This window comes from Falco cherrug, chromosome 3, assembly GCF_023634085.1.
Source record: "Falco cherrug isolate bFalChe1 chromosome 3, bFalChe1.pri, whole genome shotgun sequence".
Lineage (NCBI taxonomy): Eukaryota > Metazoa > Chordata > Aves > Falconiformes > Falconidae > Falco > Falco cherrug.
This window is the reverse complement of record NC_073699.1, coordinates 12,806,477-12,825,857: the sequence shown is the minus strand read 5'-3', so window position 1 is coordinate 12,825,857 and position 19,381 is coordinate 12,806,477. Positions and strand designations below refer to the sequence as shown.

General features: G+C 38.8%; 1 protein-coding gene across 5 annotated transcripts in view; it reads left to right on the top strand.

The window, feature by feature from the left end:
- The window catches only part of TRIO (trio Rho guanine nucleotide exchange factor), a 255,684-nt gene that overhangs the window by 75,504 nt on the left and 160,799 nt on the right, over positions 1 to 19,381 (top strand). For all 5 annotated transcript variants that reach the window (XR_008731238.1, XM_055704044.1, XM_055704043.1 and 2 more), the window contains exons 3-6: positions 5,504 to 5,618; positions 9,145 to 9,337; positions 9,986 to 10,498; positions 13,396 to 13,518. Coding sequence is in view for 4 of the 5 variants with exons in the window: in XM_055704044.1 (XP_055560019.1) it covers positions 5,504 to 5,618; positions 9,145 to 9,337; positions 9,986 to 10,498; positions 13,396 to 13,518 (944 nt within the window). In the remaining variant the exon portion in view is untranslated. The remainder of the gene's footprint in view (positions 1 to 5,503; positions 5,619 to 9,144; positions 9,338 to 9,985; positions 10,499 to 13,395; positions 13,519 to 19,381) is intronic.

Below are 19,381 nucleotides of genomic sequence, written 5' to 3'. Positions count from 1 at the left end.
TTAGTAGTGCAAGTGATTTACAAAAACCCAAACAACCACACAAAACAAAACAAACAAAAAACCCCTCACAAAACTACCACCACTGCTAGGCCTTAACCATTGTGGAACTAGAACTGTCAAGCTTTATACCTGAGAACACAAAAGTAAGGCAGACTGTTGGATTACTGATTTATTGAGACTTTCAATGTACTTTCTTTTTTTTTCTTCAAAAGTACAACTTTTGCTGAAGTACTTTTAATATTTGTAAGTACTATAACTTGTTAAGGTCTGTAGAAGCAGGACAAATTTAGTTGGGATATCTCTACTAAAACTCTTATCTAAAGATACCTCTCAGTCATCTCTACTAAAAACTCGTAATGGTCCTACTAAGCCTAAGGCATCCACAAGCATAATTATAATTTTTCTACTTTGTTCTCTCATTTCTGTTTGAGTTCTGGTGGAGTTGCTGGAACAAGTTCACTGTTGATTGTCAGATACCTTCTTAAGTAAAAATCAAGTATGATAGTCAACAGTGCTAAGAGATGGTTCTTTTTTATAGAGCAGGAAGGTTACACAAGTAACAGTCTAAAAAAAAAACTGTGCAGTGTTTGAGATCCTCAGTTTACTTCCCCAGTCTTTTCTCTGCATTTCTGTGCTGAGACCTTTCATCTCCAAACTAAATGAGTAAGTATGGGCTGTAATGCAGTATATTCATCTTTGTGTTCTTAGAATGCTGAAGACACTGATTTTTCCACAATGCTGACTTAAGCAGTTCTTGAGACCATGTTATTATGAGATGGACATAAAAGGGTGAGCCATCTTGTGGAGAGATCTGGACAGGCTGGAAGAGTGGGCTAGCAAAAACAGTATGAAGTTTGATAGAGACAAGTGCAGAGTCCTCCACCTGGGTCAGAATAACCAAGGGGCCCAGTATAGCCTAGGGTCTGTGTGGCTGAGGAGCTGCCTTGCTGAAAGGGGCCTGGGGGTCCTGGTGCACAAAAAGCTCAACATAAGTCAGCGGTGTGCTGCTGCAGCAACAAAGGCAAATCAGATCCTGGACTGCATCCACAGGGGCATTACTAGCAGAGATGGAGATGTGATCATCCTGATCGACTCGGTGCTTTTCAGGCTGCACCTGGAGTACTGTGTCCAGTTCAGGTCCCTGCAATTAAAGAAAAATGCAAGCAGACTGGAAGTGGGTCCACAGGAGGGGCCACCAAGATGGTCAAAGGGCTGAAGAACCTGCCCAATGAGGAAAGGCTGAAGGAGGTCTTTTCTTCCTGGAGAAGAGAAAGCTCAAGGGAGTACCTTATCACAGTATTCTAGTACTTAAAGGGCAGCTATAAAGAGGATGGAGGCGCTCCCTTTGCACAAGGAGCTACATCAAGAAGAAAAGGAGCAATGACTGTTTCCACCATAGGTGTCTCCTAAGCCATTCTTGGGATCCGTTTTGATCCAGTCGGAAATATTGTTTTTTTTAATCAAGTTAAAGCTCTTGGTAACAGATGTCTCCCACAGAGGCACCACTTTTACTCCAAGTGTACTATGTTATGGTTAAACTGTATAATGAGTTTCCATTTTCTCCAACAGGTACCTCTTTGGTCTGTGTTAGCCTGTAATTCTATATTGCTTTGTTTCAGTCATTGCTTTTCATCTATTCCTTTCATTGGGTTTCCAGTGGATATAGTTATTTAATGGATCTAGTCAACGTAACTTCTGTTTCTTTGCACTGAGTGCTTCATCACTTTGGAAAAAACTCTTTCAGTAGTTGCTTTCCCTCTGCCAGAAATCACAGTGGATCTGATGTGATTCACTTTTGCTTTCTCCTCCATCTTCACAATCCAGTTTAGTCCCCTTTATTGAGCTGTTAATGATGGGGGGGGAAGGGGCTGTTTAAGTGAAAGAAATGAGTGGATTTTTCATAATTTAGCATATCTGAAGATGTATTTAGGTGAAAGAGAATTCTTTCTCCTTGCCTCTGTCATGTGCAGAACCAGCCAGGGTAACTTTAAAAAAATAATAGATTTTGTGCAAATGAGGACTGTGGTGCAGATAAATCATATGGAATTGTTTAAAATCTGTGTGTTCCTTGCATATCTTAAAATTTGTTAGCGTAGCTGTGATGCTCAAACTGTTAAAGAAAGGTAAAATTAATGATTGGATGACAGCTGGAGTGAGAAGGAAAGATGTAGTCTCTGAGAATTCAGTTCTGAAACGTCTTGAGGCAGGCATATTCTTGCTAGGGCAGGAGGCAGTGAAGTACAGAAGAACAAATACTTCTGTGAAGTATTGTGAAGTACATCTTGCTGTATGTAGGTTGGTAACTGCAAAGTCCCAAAGCTCAACAAGCTAGCTTGAATTCTGGTATCTGTACATACTGATTCTGGAATAAATTCTGTATTGGAAATACTTGTCCTTCATGAAAACAGTTTGACAGACTGGACTGCTTTATCTTGTATTGGTCAAAGTAACAAAATTAACTTGGTGTGTAGAATGCAAATGCTTGGGTGCAGCTCCCCTGTGAATCTTGTGTTGTTTTTCTAAAATTGCCAACAACAATAAAAAAAAAAGGGGGGGGTGGGGAGTGGGTGCAGGAGGAAGAGGAGAAGGTTCCTTGGACTGATTTTCACTGAACTGGGAAATAATCTGCTTGAGTATTGGGTATCTTACCACCTAAAATAGAAAAGCCTCCTAGAGCTGCAACCATGAAGCAGAAATGGAGTCTTGGGTGCAATTGTTTTGCTAAGTTTAAATTGAAGTCTGTTGAAGTACCGATACTCTAACATCCCTACACATACTTACACCAGGAGAGCATTTTCCTAGAAGGTGCAGTTATCTTGGCTTCATATGAGGAAACAGCACTTGATAACGTCCTGCGTTTCAAACATGCCACAAAACCCCACTGTTTAGCTTTACCCAAGTACTTCGAAACCAGGTAAAAAGGCATTTCTTGAAAAAAAACCTGAACTACTCAGCCTGTTGATTTCCGTGCCATTTGGAGACCATCAACAAGACTGCTGTTATTGATGTGCACTAGACAGAAGTGATTCATGTTGGGTGACTCGTGAGTTGATCAGCTACTCATATGACACATCTTGGCATAAACAGAGAATTTCTCAGTACTCTGGGGGTTTTATATAAAAGGAAAGGGGTAAAAATGGAAGTCTCACCCATGAAAGTAGTAGCTTAATATGTTTTTCTTGAACCAAGACAAATAAGGGGTTGAGTTGGTTAAAGAGTATTGTGAGGCAGGAAATTCCCACCTGATGCCTCATACATTGTTTCTTTTAACATTCCTGCTTGTGTAACACACAGGAGCATCAGGAACAAAGGAAATGAGTTATTTATTGAAAAAGGCCTAAGAAAGCTTTCAATATAGCTGATGAAAAAAAACTGAGTCTTCGGGACGTTTTTGCTTAATATTTGCAATTTTGGTGCCTGGTTTTAAGACTGGATAGTGAAATTCTTTTCACCAAAAATCCAGGCTGTATTAATATCTTCATTACTCATCTACACCTGAAATTTGCATGACAGATTTTTGTCTCAACATATTAAAAAATCAGGATATGATTTATCAGAAATTTAAGCACCATACTTAAAAAATGGGTTTTCTCTGTGGTGTATGTGGAGCTAGAAGCCAACTGAAGTGCCATCCAAAATGGCTTACATAGCATGGATTTCTTTCCTTTGCCATGTCACGATAGGGGTTACTGTGTGGGAAAGGCCTAGAGGCCTGATCTGAGGTGACTTTCTGGAACAAGGCGTTTGTTCAAAATGTTTAGAGAGTAATAAAGACAATTCAGTGCATGCTCTTTGCTGCTAGCTGCAGCTTTTTTAAAGAAAAATTCCTCCCCTGAGCAATCCAGCATGTTTTCTGTGGGGTTGGAGTCAGTAGTGTTTACCAGTTGAAATGTAAGTTTTTGAGGCCTGCAGTTGATGGCCTGCAGTGCCCTGAGGAGAGCGTTAGGAACTGCGGCAGGCTTTCGGCTAAATTTGGTAGCTTTGGAGGCCAGCAATTGCTCTGGAGGTGAGGGGAGGCCTGGGCTGTTAGATTCTTGGTCGTTTATCTTTCCTCTCTTTTGTGTCTTCTGTCTAGCTTTTAACCTGTCACTTGCTATGTAAAAATCCTCAAAGCTCTTTTCTTGGCAAGTGGGTCAATGTGGTCAAGGTCAGACTTGTCTCATTCTAATGTGGAGAGGCAACTTAGTTGGTTTTAATCTCATGTCCCACTTAAGAGGGTCATGGAAGATAAGAACATGCATTTCCTTTCAAGTTTAGGTTTCTGGCATAACAGCTTGACAGAAATTCAAAACTGCTTTTGCCTCTTCTGAGTTTCATTTGGTGCCTCATGGGGAATATATCCAGCGCAGACAATCCCTGGATACCTCGACAGCTAGGCTGGTGTTTGGCAAGCACAGCCAGACTCGTGGGGAGGCTAGCGATGAAATTTTGAGTGACTACTTTTATTCCTTTGCTTTTGGCCTTCCTTTGTAAGTAATTTAAAAAAACCAAACAACAAAACAAACCCAAAAACTAACTACTCCTTAGTAGCATGGATTTGCAATGAGGAGCTGATTTGCAATGAGAAATCGTTCAGGACAGAGGATAGTGTTTTTCTGCATTTCCATGGGGCAGGATGTAACAGTCCACACATCTGTGGTTGAGAACATATATGTGAAATTTAGCTTGTAAAAATGTGTGTGCTATTATACAAGTGTTAATAAAGACAACCTACTGCCTTGAATTTAGCATTTAGTAATAGCAACATTTTGTTGTCACCAGCAAGGGGTTGGATATAAGATTGCTTTTTAATGTTCATCGACGGTAAGTCAGTGCAGTCTAATGAATAAGGAATACACTTAAGTGGAACTACTCAAAGGCAGATTTTTTGCCTTATGTATTAAGTGGATTCAGAATTTCCTGCGTTGCTAACAGGATGAAAAATTATAAACTGACAGTTCAGAATCTGCACGTCAGAACAGGGTAAAAATATAAAGTAAATGCCTGAATAGTATTCATCTACTCATCTGCTATATGCATTGGGTGTGAAATACTATATACCTAAACTCTGTGCTAGTATGGAAGTTAATGCTGGGTATCCTCTAAATACTTGCCTATAAAGTAGCATAACTGTCTATGTAAATTTAATCTGTACAATTGCTGATTCAAAAATTAAACACTTAACAAAGCACCATTGCTGGAGATCTCACACTGCCAGTGAAACTTCAATGTGACTGTAATTTCTAAGTGTAATGCTATGGTTATTCTTTGTTTCCATTTTTTTTGACAGTTCCTTCCTTATTGAGGGAATTACGACAATATGCTGATTGATACTCCCAAAATTAAATTTTAAGCTGGTCTCTAAATGACAGTGTTGGCATTTAATTTGAAATAATTTCTTTTTTTGAGTGGATATTCATGAAACAATGTAGGACTTAAGTTTTCAAAAAGTATTCTGAAGACTAGTTTTTGCAAACAAGAATGGTGTTAGGTGTGGGGTCTTTTAACATGTTTAATTTTTCAGGTGGCAGAGATAAGCGTGGAGGTCCCATTCTAACGTTTCCAGCGCGTAGTAATCATGACAGAATACGGCAAGAAGACCTTAGAAGGCTAATTTCATACCTAGCTTGTATTCCTAGGTAAGTGATGGTCTGGTAAGCTCTGAGGCTATAAAATGAAACAAATGGGTTATGTTGCAGTATATCCACAAGACAGAAGACTGAACAAGGTAAGAAAATGCACAAATTTATACCAAGTTCTTTCAGTTAGTGTTTTCAAACTGCTTTTTGGAAGAGACCTAAAGCACGTAATTAGAAACATGCTGGTCATCATTCAAAATATACCCGGTGTGGAGTGAGGTCAGCACAACTGTCCTGTTACTTGTATTAGGTAAGTTATACTGTCCTGGTATAGCACAGGAATAACCACAAGAAGTATATGTAACATTGCTTGTACAGGTCTCAGATAAACCTGTGAAGAGATCTGTGAAAGTACTGATATCATTGTATTATCAGCAATTGAAGATATGAATTAGAATGTGTTATTCAAATAAATCGGCAGGAGTCAAATCCAGTGCTAGTTGTGTATGTGTGTGTGTTTATATAGGCATACATATATACATATATTTATATATAAAAAGTTATGTATTATATATATGTAAAAAAGTTTGTTCACATAGATCTTTATTCATAGTAGTAACTGAATTGCGGACAAAAATGATTGTAAGACCCTGACTTGAGGTCCATATCAGAATCTGCTTGCATTTGGTGCAGACTGGAATAATGCTGACTCTGCTTGAATACATTTGCCTATGACATCAAGAAGAAGTTGTCACTACAGGTGAAAAAAGTCGCTTGGACAACATCCCTGAATGCAGTATCTTCCATATTTCTGTAATGTGTTAATTTATAGGCAGTTGTCTCTGCACCTGATGTAATCAGATGTCACTTTCAGATTTACAGATGTGGTTTCATAAAAATAACTTCAAGACATGTAGTTGATAGTGTGTATGGCCTTCCTTAAAAGCATTGGTTGATAACTCAGTTATTCTAGTCTTTATTTAACTTTGAAGTGTAGGAGTGTTTAGTACTTTTTTTTTTTTTTAAGTTAACTGGGGGATTTGGGGGAGGTAAAGGAAGGAGAACAGGGAGAAGGCTTGAGACTTTTACTTCTGAAATAATTTGACTTCATATTTGAATGTTTGAGATGTATTCTAGCCCTCTAGAGCTTCAAGTAACTGAAAAAGCTAGTAGATAAATGTGCATCAAAATATGCCCAAAAGAGTTTTCTAGAGATAATCTGGCAAAATACAGTGATTCTCTGGTAAAAGATGTATGCTAGTTTAGCATCAATAGATTTAAAATTAAAAGAAAGTTAGTGCAGATTTTATAGCTTTGTAAGCATCACAAAGCTTTGAGAATTAAGGGAGCTTTGTTAAATACAAGACTCGTTTTCATACGAGACATGTTTTAGGGATGGATCGTGCAACTCTTGCTAATTACTAAGTTCCAATTGGTACAAATAGCCCCAAACATGTGATCTGTTAGTTACTGCAGTACTGTTACTCCATGTAGGTGAAGATTCAGAGGTATCAGTTGTTTGGCAAGAGTTCTAAACACTTAAGGTGATTCAGTCTCACAGTTTTACTAATTTAAAAATTTATCTGATATAAAAATATCAGGAAGCTTGTCACCAGTGCTGACTGGACCAGGTACTGTGTAGTTCAGGTTTACCAAACAGGTGACCTTGGCTGACTAAAGCCTCCTCGAGAAATTTTTGTGATCCTTGGCCAAAAGAGATTCATCTTTTGTCAGATGATGGGGCCATATGATGGGGCAACACATCTGCATTGTATCACGTGATGAGGGGCTGCTTTGTACACCTTAGTAGATGTATGCCTTGTGAATTAGAGGCAAGCACTCTTCCTCATGTGATGCCCAGTTTCTGTGGTAGGATAGGGATGGACTGAGCAGCACTCGTGTAATAGCATGAGCTTTTCAGTAATGGGTGTCTCTTTAAAACACTAGTCCCTTTTGTGCTTTAATCCTGTGAGGCTGTTAGAAAACATTTTCATCATGATCAGAAAATCATATGCTGTAGCCTACGAGTATGCCAGGCTAGTGAATTTTAATGTATTTCCTGCTACCATTGCGGTTTTGGGCATTCCCATGGGCAGGTGGGACAGCCAGCATCTATTGTGATAAACTCCTTTTTTAAATGGTGGTTGTTTGGTTTTGGGGTTTTGGTTTTTTGGCTTTTTTTTTAAAAAAAAAACACTTTAATGAACTTTTTAAACTTTTATAAAGATTTCTTTTCTAAAGAACCTTTATTATCACTTCTTTCAAAAGCTCCTTTGCTGTCCTGTATCAGTCATAACTCATGTTTTTATAGTGTTGCCAGTGAGACTGTGTAAAGTATGCCAGTGAAGCTTCCCTTCTTGGACACATGTAAAAACCTCTCCACGAGAATTCCAGAATTGCATTTATGTTAGTCACATCACTGAAAGGGACTCATACTCAAACAATGGACATTTGGTGCCTTTTGATAGCCCATTAGCTATGATGCATTGGTTTTGAAATACTTTCCCCTTCCGTGTTAAGAAGGTCATGTATCCACTTCTGCTGGAACAAAATCAAGGTATCTGGTGTTGGTGGTAGTTGCCGCATTTGATCAGTGCCAAGTACTAAGTGTGCAAAAGGTATTGATGAAAAGAAATTAAATCTGTCATTATCAGAAGAGTTATCAAGGAGTTTGGATGTAAGATCTGTCAACTTTTGGACAGCAAAACTGAGCGCAAATTTAGTAGAAACAGGTTGATGTGGTTTTATTTACATCCATAAAATGCTTTCCTATCCATTATCTATCCACAAATTGATCCTGTTGCAGAAGGAACTGTCAATAAAGGGTGTTTTTCCCTCTACAGAGTCTTTAACTCTCAGATAATATGGGACTAAATCTGAGACAGTTTGCAAATGTTGCAGAACTGGTAGGTAAGAACAGTATGCCATCTTCTGTCTTTTAGAGGATCCCCTCAGTCATTAGAAAGGCATAAATATTGTTATCAGTAAAGTGTGGGTGCGTTCTGAAGAGTCAATTGTAAATGAATTGCATATTGCTGCTTCAGTAAATGGTGTGTTTAATGTGTGTATAAGGTGAAGGAGAAACAAGACCAGAAGATGAATCATCGTGAATATAAATGATGAAAATGAAAGAGGAGATAAAGACAGATTATCAAATCAGTAACAAGTGTAAAGCTATCACCCTCAAGGAGTTGGGCAGGGAAGGGGGAGAGAAACTTCCTGAGAGGTTCATGAGTTGTATGTGTCAGCTAGTCAATAGTGAGACCCTAGGGTAGGGGTCCTCAAACTTTTTAACCAGGGGGCTGGCGTGTGGATAAAGTGGCAGGCAGTCATCTGCGGCTGCTTGGTTCCCACCCCCCCCAACCCCTGGCTGGGGGTGGGGGTGGGGGGGGTCTGTAAATACCAGCAGGCAGATTGAGGACCCTGGGGGGCCGTATATGGCCTGCAGGCCGTACTTTGAGGACCCCTGCCCTAGGGTGTTACACTTAGCTGAGGAGGCCACGTTCGTTAGGCAGTGTGGTGCAGCAGAGTGCTGTGTTTGAAGTTGTAACACTTGCTTGATAACCTTTTCTTCTTTCTTCTGCAGTGAGGAAGTATGTAAACGAGGATTCACGGTCATTGTAGATATGCGTGGGTCAAAATGGGACTCCATAAAACCTCTGCTGAAGATTTTACAGGAATCCTTTCCATGTTGTATTCATGTTGCACTGATAATCAAGCCAGACAATTTCTGGCAGAAACAGAGGACTAACTTTGGCAGCTCCAAGTTTGAGTTTGAGGTAATTTCCCCTATGGGATACTAATTTACATGTATTTCATGGTTTTACGTGTCCTCACCACTGATCAGCACCTTGAAAACTCTCAGATAAATTACGTTCTAGATGAGAGGAGGGGTACATAAGGCCTGTGGTGTTAGAGGGAGTGTGGGTTTTTTAATGTACTTTGGCTAGATAGTTGTGCATATTGCCATTCTATTTTATTTTTTTTTCTGAGCAAGAGAAAGCTGGAATTAGGGGTTTACCCCCAGTGGTAAGAAATTAGGTTTCGTCTGTTTGTTGTCTTCGTCTGCATTGTAGTAACTGTGATATCACCAGCATTCAGAGGAAAGCAGCCAACCGAACCTTGCTGTTACCCTCCTGCTGCTTTACAAGACTCAAAGTCAAAACTTAATCAAAACAGTAGTCAAAGGAGTGGTTGCTGTTTTCTCCTTAAGGTTAGTGAAGCAGGAAGGAAATAAAGTTTTTTCTTATTTGGGGAAATACCTGCAAGACAGGGAGACAGATCAGAATTGATATTTGAAAAGTTAAGTCACATGGACTTCACGAACAAAATTATCAACTCTTAGAAAGGGCAAAACAAAAACTTGAAAGAAAACTTCAAACTCATTTTACTAACAGCATTTTTTAATTTTAATTTTTGTCTTTTAGACAAATATGGTGTCTCTGGAAGGCCTTACCAAAGTAGTTGATCCTTCTCAGCTAACCCCAGAATTTGATGGCTGTTTGGAGTACAACCATGAGGAGTGGATAGAAATCAGAGTTGCCTTTGAGGACTACATTAGCAATGCAACCCATATGCTGTCCAGACTGGAGGAACTGCAAGATATATTGTCAAAAAAGGAAATGCCTCAGGACCTGGAAGGTGCTCGTAATATGATAGAGGAGCATTCACAATTAAAAAAGAAAGTCATTAAGGCCCCTATCGAGGACCTTGATGTGGAAGGACAAAAGCTGCTCCAGCGGATACAGAGCAGTGACAGCTTTCCCAAAAAGAACTCTGGGTCAGGGAATGCAGACTTACAGAACCTTTTACCCAAAGTATCCACCATGCTGGACAGGCTGCACTCAACACGGCAGCATCTGCATCAGATGTGGCATGTACGGAAATTGAAATTGGACCAATGTTTTCAGCTCAGGCTGTTTGAGCAGGATGCTGAGAAGGTATGGGGTTGGGGGAGGGGAGTATAAATGGGCACTGCTTGACAAACTTGAAAGAAGTACCAAGGGTAACTGCAAATAGTAATTTTTGTCTTTATAGTTGATCACTAAACTTTTAATGAGAAATGAAGGATTTCTTCATTGAGAATGACTCAGTCTTCTGGAGTAAAAGGGATGGAGTAGTAGCTCTGTGTTGTAAAGAACACAGGTAGCTGTCACCGAAGAAAATTAAGTGGTAGTGACTTTTGCTTTGGTAAGTTTTTATTCTAGACAGAAGCTTTTGTATCCATCAAGTGAAGAAGAGTGCTGTACACTATAAATACAGATGTATAAGGGCTACGTCAGTCTCCTTTGGAGCGACCCTTGGGATTTGAGTGACAGGCAGTCAACAAAGTCTGAAGAGTCTGACATGGGGAACTGCTTCATTGATGCAGTATTTAAAGTCCCAGGCTAAAAACTGATGTATCTCTTTTGACAGTGCATATGTCATTAACAGGGGACTGGGTGATCTCACAACATTTCAAACTAACCAGCCCCTTCAAATAAGAAAGCTCTTGATTGTCATGGAATTTGAAGAGGAAATGAGGCAAGCAGATCACTTTTAGATGAGCTCAATTAAGATCTATTTTCATATAGAATGGTTTTGCAATCACTTGTTATTAGCTTGTTACCATGGAACAAATAGCTTTAAGAAAGGGTGGGGAATTTTTCTCCGGCAACTAGACTGTGCAGTCAAGTGGTAAGTATGGTCTTTGGCTGGCTTCTAAAAATATTTCATGGAAGAATGCTTGAACTGGATGAGACCAAAGGTCTGTATTAAAGCAGTATCCTGCTCTGCAGCAGTGATCATAAGCAGATGCATAGGGAAGAGTAAAAGCAGAGCAAATATGTATACCACTGCTACTTCCTCCTCCCTCCTCTGTTTTCTTCCCCTGTACTTACCCTTACCCTCATCATTTCAGCTCAGGGACTTTCTTTACACTACTCTTGATGTTTTCTGATGTGTTTAGAAAAGAAATACTTTTTTAAAAGTACCATTTAAAGTGTTTACAGAATTGGTGTAACTGAAAATAGTAGGGGCATGTAAAGAGTTGGAAAAAATCTGGTCAAGTGCATTTAGAGTTATAGAATTATTTAGAAAATAACAAACCGTTGGTCTAGTATTGCTCTTTCAGGCCCAAAATGCTTTTTAGCAACCTTTCAGCCACTTAATTACAGCATTAATTATTCTTTATATAAAATATATTTTGATGGTGCTCATATGGTATTCAGCTCATCTAAAAGTTGCTCACAGAACTTAGGCTTTAGGAAACTCCTTGTGAAATACTGTGGGATTGATCTCTGTCCTGCCATGTGGTTGCATAAACTCTACCTGTGTTTTCTAGGTTCCCAATTGCAAGAATAACTCTATATTAAATTAATGTATCTTTCTTTCGAAATACAAGGAAACGTTAGGCACCTCAAAAGGGGGTTTACAGCAGCTAGCATACTTGGGACTTACCAGCCAGCAGAAAAAGATTAAAAAGAAGGTTTGTGTAGTATCCCAACTCACTTTTGGATTGAAGCCGCCCTTGCCTTAATCTACTTGCAGCCTTTATTTCACTGCTTGTGTCAGATTAGATTCCATAGCTCAGGGCTTCCTTATGTATATGTGTATATATATATAGACATACATATGTATGTCTGTGTGATTTATTTAGGTATGAGAAAGGGCTTGATCTTTGTTGGGAAAATAAAGGGTATTGGATGGGGAGAAATGAACATGTTCATTTTGGAGTACTTGCACAACTCTTTGCACGAGCAATCTGAGCTGGTTCAGAAGAGAAGGCAAAAAAGGGGTGAGGTGAGAGAGAATCTGGTTAGAATTGCCCTGTAGCAAAGACAAACTACCTAGAGAAAGGTGGTCACAAGCAGGACCAGTGTTTATTTTGAATAGTGTTTTAACACATCTTCACTATAGTCAAGATAAGAAACTGAAAATCTTAGGAATTTGTGATCAGCTGCCTTAGTTGTCTAAGCTCTTAAAACTTTTTTCTTTTGTTTACAGTCCTTTCCACACTATGGTCAACTTAAATTTGATTTGTCATGTACCTGGGTGGAATAATGGATTTAATAATATTGCTCTGTTAGCCAGCATATTTTTAAAGATCTTTAAATCTTTTAAAGACAGTTGCTGGAGGGTAGGAGGTGGGGGATAAACTTAGCCTTTTGCTGTGCTGCTTGGTCTTTGAAAACTGTCTTCCAGTGCCACTGTTAACATACCTATGTACCTCCATTCATGGGTGTTGTATAATTTGTTTGAGTGTTAAATTCTTTTTTTCTTTTTTAAACAAACATATTTAAACTTTATCCTTAAGCTTGTCTGGAAGAATGTATTGTATAAATCTGTGCTCATGTATAGTTTTAAAAATTTGTTTAGTAATAGAAAAGTTGTTTTCAAATCTGCTGTAAAGTTCTGAACTAAAAATATTAAACTTGCTGCTGAAGTACTTGATCAGCAAGAATGAATTTATATTTGATTTCCATGAGTTGCCTTTTTCATTCTAAATTACTAAGCTGCTGACGACATGAAATGCTGACACTGGAAAACGTATAAGCTCGGTAACTCAGGGCTGTGCTCCAAGCCTGTTAGTTTACTATGACTTCTTTGTAGTAATGAAGTTTATGACTCTAGGATTATGATGTTATTGTAACTTTTTGAGATAAACCCCTATAGTAAAGATTTAACAGCCTAGGCTGTTTGGTCCAAAAAGTCTGATTTCAGCCGTGATTTAGTTAAAATGTACATGGCCTTAAGACTCTTTCTGTCTTGTATTCACAGATTTCTCACATGACTTGTCTGTGATTTGTGCTGTAAAAAACTAGTGATTTTTTTTTTCCTCCCTAATTTTTTCTTGTAGATGTTTGACTGGATCACACACAACAAAGGTCTGTTTCTGAACAGCTACACAGAGATTGGAACCAGTCACCCCCACGCAATGGAGCTTCAGACACAGCACAATCACTTTGCCATGAACTGTATGGTAAGAACAGCACTGACACAGCACTACATGTTGACTATTTTCCTCTATGTTAAGGTAGAATACATAAATCATAGACATAAATCATCCCTTCTGTTTCAAGTAGTGCAAATTTGTATTTGAGCAGACGAATTATAAAACACAATGAAGGAAAATAAAGGGTAGCAGAGTACAGAGTTATTGTGGTCAAGCAACAAAATTGTTTTGACAGATGGCAGTATTCAACACAACCTTAGCACTTCTCAAATAAGCGTCCAAACTTCTAGAACCTGGGATGTGTGTTTGAGTGCTGCTTTGAGTATTGTAGGAATTTCCAGAGAATCATGTAATATGGAATTCAGCACTCCATACAGAAAGAAATAGATCTCAGGATCTTCTGAATAGATTGCAGCTTAGACAAAAAGTTCTGAGAAGCAGTGATCAACAGCTGAGCCTGGTGTAATAACTTTCCATATTTTTAGGAAGACACGCTTCTTATTTCTGGCACAGTAGAATGGAGGTAAACTTTTTTTTTTGTCAGATGTCACGTTAGGATGAGCTATCATTAGGCTGCAATTAAAAATTTGGATTTCAACCAGAAGTGAGTAAAAGCTGCTTATTTTCAGTTTCATAAATTCCTGCCTGAACATGGGGGCTAAATTCTCGAGCAAGTTTTAGGTCCTTTTCACTAGGATGATGGGAGGTGTTTAAATGACTTTGGGAGTCTGGGCCTACATCCAATCCCTGGCTGTCAGCTCAGCAAAGGAAGAACACTACCAGTCTTGTTAGAAATTAACAACCTTGGCAATCCAAGGATGGGAATTGAATGGAAGTATAGTCTAAACAGTCAACTCTTGCTATACGGTGTTTTTGTAGGAGAGGACTACTAATTGTGGAAAGGGAGAGTGGCAAAGTAAATTTACCTAGGTTATGCATCTTGCTGAAATAACAGAAAGACTAGTAAGGCAGCTCTTGTGTATGATATAGCTAGAGTTAAGCCAATAGATGACACGAACAGACAAGCTACATTTTCTTCTTTTGCAACTCAACTACGTTTGCAAAAACAAAAAAAATATGCAAAAATAATAATAAAAAAAATAAAGATCAATATGAACTTTTTGGAAAGAGTAAAGCAAATGCTGGTGGACATTGTCATTAAGTTACGTAACATCATATACGGATGTTACTTTGGCCATTAGGTTTGGAAGGTATAGGTTCACTCCATGGGCATGGGGATTTGCTTGTTTACGGAGTATTTTGTTGTTGCTCATTGCTCAGCGTATGAAGTGGAGCAGAAGGAAGTTCACAGAAGGACAGTAGGTGTCATTGACATGACTTTTGGAACTTAGTAATTTTGGATAGGCTTCCAGGCAGTTCTTGGGCTCGTATTCTAGAGGCTGAATTCTTCTTCTGTCAGCCTGTCCTGGTATTAGTCACTGTTGCCCTCTTTTCTTCAAATTGGATGACTTTTTTTTTTTTTATTTTTTTATTTGCTTCCATACTGTTCAGATACTCTGAGCAGTAGGAAGCACTTGAGCAGTGTAGCATAATCCCTACTGCTCTGTTTTTTAATCTCTGTTTTGCCTGTAGTAGTCAAATGCATTAATTGTAGAGGACTTTTTCTCAGCCTATAAAATGTTTTCTTGAAGCACGCAAGGAACAGCTTAAATTTGGGGCAAATTACACAGTCCAAATATTCAAAAAGGGAAAAGAAAGCTTTAGTTGTTTGAGGTGTTTCTGTAGCATAGCTCCCCCCTGCCCCACCCCCAGTGGTTCTTTGGCACAGAATAGAAAAACACAAATTCAAAATGATCAGTCCCTGGTTTTGATTTAAGCAACATGCAGGTTTTCTGGGGTTTGTTTGGTTAAATGGCAAAAGCCTTACATGCAGATTATAGAGGAAAAGATTAAACTGAATGTGACATAAACGAATGATGAGAACTGATCAAATTTTGGCACACCTTAATTTTCATTAGCTTTTAGCCGGAAAAATACTGAGTAATCTTAACTTTTGTCAGCATGTTCAGCTTCTCCCTGAGCACTTTTCTCATATACTCTGTGCTTAACAAGGTACTCCTTGTTCACTGTTCTTGTCAGTGTAACTGTTCAGTAATCAGAGTTGATTTAAGATCTCTTATGTGAGTGCTTTAACACTAGAGATGGAATTTAACTTTTAACCCATCTACAACCATGCATGTTTATTTAATTGGATGGGACAGAGGAAGGAAGAGTGGCAGCAACGTATACGATTTATTATATGCAGGAGATTTTGAAGGCTTTTCATTGTGGCCCTAATGGGACCCTAATATACCTTACTTTCCAGGTAGTTTCCTTAGGCTCACTTTAGGTGGGGAAGGGCTGTTCAAAGGACAGATGCTGCCCAGGCAGCTAAATGCAACCTCTCGCACTTGCTCACAGCATAACCCTGATATTTGATGTTGCAGCTGCTTTTCCCAATGCCTTGCTGCAGGGGACGTGTTCCCTTCACAGCAGGTGCTACCCTCTGTCAATAGCTGGCTTTCCCATCTCCCTTTCCTTCCCAAGTAGCAGCTTGGCTTTCCAAGAGGTGCACCAGGGCAACTTTTGCAGCTGCTTATGCCAAACTCGGGTGAGAAGGAGTGACGGCCTTTGGGTGAGATGCCAAAATTTTAATCTGGTCTTCCAGTCAGAAATGAGCCACCTGGATGTAAACCATTGTGAAAGCTACTTAGTTCCTCTCATGAGCAGGAGTTGGTTACATCAAAGACAAAAAAGCTTCGCTAAATGATTCTTTTTTCCTTGTAATGGATTTCTGCCATTTTTACAATCTGATTTTCAGTATTCCAGCAAAAGTAGTTGGAAATTTAAACCAAATGTTTTAAAACAAAAAGGTGAAGAATACATGGGGGGAGAACATTTAACTGTATTTGTAGCAGTCTCATTAGCAAGTGATATGTCTAGGAATCTTGTGTATTGAGTATGGAATAGGCTCATGTGGTTACTTCAAGGTAGCAGAAATAAGTTCATGAAAATCTTAAGCTTAATACGCAAGCTTGTTCACATTGCAATGAAACTGTCCCAGAGAAAAGCTGGGTAGGTGCAGTCATGCACATCGGAGATGGGCATAGGTTTGGTTACCATTGCTTAACGCACAGGTTGATGTGGCTAAGAGGTCTGAAAGATAGTTCACATGTGCAGCTGTAGGTAGGTGACCTGCTGTTACTGAATCGAAGAGGCTGTGCACTGATAAATGTCAGGGCTGTGTCTTCACAGGGCAAGTAGATCCCGTGTTCCCTAACTGGGGGGGGAAAAAAACTCACACTGATTCTCCCCTCTAAAGATGAGGGTAGTTTTTCAGTACAATTTAAAAGGCCTGCCTTCAGCAACAGTAAATTGCTGTTGTCAAGTCCTGAGATTTGAGCTAAGTAATACTCAATTTCAGCTTGAAGTTCCTCTTTGGGTGACTAAACCAACGCTTCACTTCTCAAAACAAGTTTTTAGTGCCTTTTAAGGAAGAAGCTTGCAAATCAGGCATCATAGGAGTTGGAAGTACAAAAATTATCTGTCAAGTTTTTGAACTACAAAAACAAAGTACCCATGATTATATGATTAGTCTTGCATATAGGAGTGGAAGAGACTGATTCTGTGTCTATCCATTCATTTTTCCTACCATTTTCTATACGCCTGCTCGGACACAAGGGAAACAAAAGCAGTCATGAAATATGGATGAGGAAGAGAATGTTATTTACTTGAATATTTTCTTCTACTCTTCTTGCTAGACAAAATGGCCTTGTTTCCATTACAGCTTAACCATGCCATTCACTGCATGGTGAGAATCAAAATGATTGGAAAGTGGTATAGGCAAAAAGGTGGGTTTTTTGGGGGGTTTTTTTTTTGGTTTTTTTTTTTTTTTTGAGAAAGCTGGCAATGGCTGCTATTAAAGGGTATGTTGTGACTACTTCTTGTCTTGGGGCTGATAGGACCATCAATTGAAGATATGTTTATTAACCACAATCCAAAAAGTCTGGTGTCAATTTTAAGCATATTACTAAATTATATTAATGTTCTCAGGACAGGCTATTTGCATATACTAAAACCGCTTTATCGAGGTAATGATCAAATAACGTAATCCAAAAAGAGTGCCAGAGATGAGCACTGGTGAGAGTTTTGGGAGGTTAAAGTAGAAACATGAACATAACTTGAATATCACTTGGTTTACAGAGTTACAAGTTACAAAGATGTCTTAATTGGCTTGGCTTGCTCAAATACAGCCACAGGGACTGATAATATGAAAACATTAAGGTCGGATAGGATAAAATCACTTTAGCTGACAGCTAGTGTGACTTTCTCTTCTTCCTTTGTACTACTGATAAGTTTCAGTCTTGAGATTCTTTTTATTTAAATACATACTTTTGTAACTGTACAGAGTTGTTGCTTGAGATAAAATGAAGCACCATGTGAATTCTAGACTGCCCTGGGTCCTGAAACTTCAGCAGATGAAGAGCAAGACCACAGGTTGTGAATGGTGAATTTGTCCTGAGACTGCTTTGATTTTCAGATTTTCACGGGTTTTCACAAAACACTTTTTTCAGAATGGTGATAGTAATAAGCTAGCTCTTCTGTCTTGGAGGTGACTTGTCTGTTTTGTGGGTTTTGGTGGGGTTTTTTGGTGGTTTTTTTTGTTTTGTTTTTGTTTTATTGTTGGTGTTTTAAACTAATAGATTGTTCAGGCATGGCGTTGAGTAAAAATAAATAAAAGTTAAATGTTAAAATCCATCAACTGTCCAACCAATCTAACATCCCTAATAGACAAGATAAAGACTCTAAATAGGCATTGAGCAGTAGAATAGGTAACATGGATTCAGCGAAGTTTTTTGGTAGTTCTGAATAACAATAGTTTAAACAAACCATGTATTTGTGATGTTCTTGAAGCTCAGGGAATGCACAGCTGCGCATCCTGGTCAGACTGGGAGGATGTTTTTTTGAGTGCACTTCTGTAAGGGAGTCTTTCTGGTGCCAGAGCAGTTAATGCTTAGACACATCTGGATGCCAGCAACCTGAGAAGAGACTGAGAAAGCAAAATGAGTTCAGGCTATTTCCAGCTTCTGAGGAACACTCCAAAGTCAACAAGATGAAATAGAATAGACTAGATGTACGACCCGTAAGAGGGAAGAAGCAAATAAACAGATTTTTAAAAAGCGATCAGCTGGTGAGTTGTTAATACAGCAACAAGTATGTTCATATCGATGGATCAGGAAACAAAGGAAGAGACAGTGGTGTTACTGCGAAGAGATAAATCTCATTTCACTCTTGATACTTTGTGGGCATGCTGAACTTAAGATTTTTAAAGAAATTGCTTTGATTCAGTTGGTCCCACTAGAGAACTAGGTGCAGTTTAGAGCTCCATACTTAATGTTGTAATGAGGAACATCCAGATGAAAATAATGTGGCTGTAAGGAGTAGCTGATGGCACTGGTATTTACTGTAGCAAAGTAAAGGTAAGTGAAAGGTAAGAGAGGAAAGGTGGTGATGTTGGTGTTGGACTATATGGTCTTGCTGTAAGATTCCCAAGGTCCACCATCAAATACATGGAAAAGAGAGATGATAAATTAGGAGAAAGTTAAGAGTGAAATTGTATTTCACTGGTTCCAGGGTTGATAGCAATGGTTAAATAGTTATTTCAGAATATTTTTAGGATCCTTGTAGTTGACGAACAGGTTAAACACTTTCCTTAATTGTAGTCTGGATGTTGCTGAGTTTGTTTACTGTATTTTTTTCAAGGGAAGAGGTCAGGTGATACCTTTAGTTGTTCTGCAGCCCTTGTCTTTGAAGTTTGGATTGCCAGGCTGAGAGTTTTACTGTTGGTATAAGAGTGAGAATAGAAGAGATGTTAGAAAACATTTAAAAC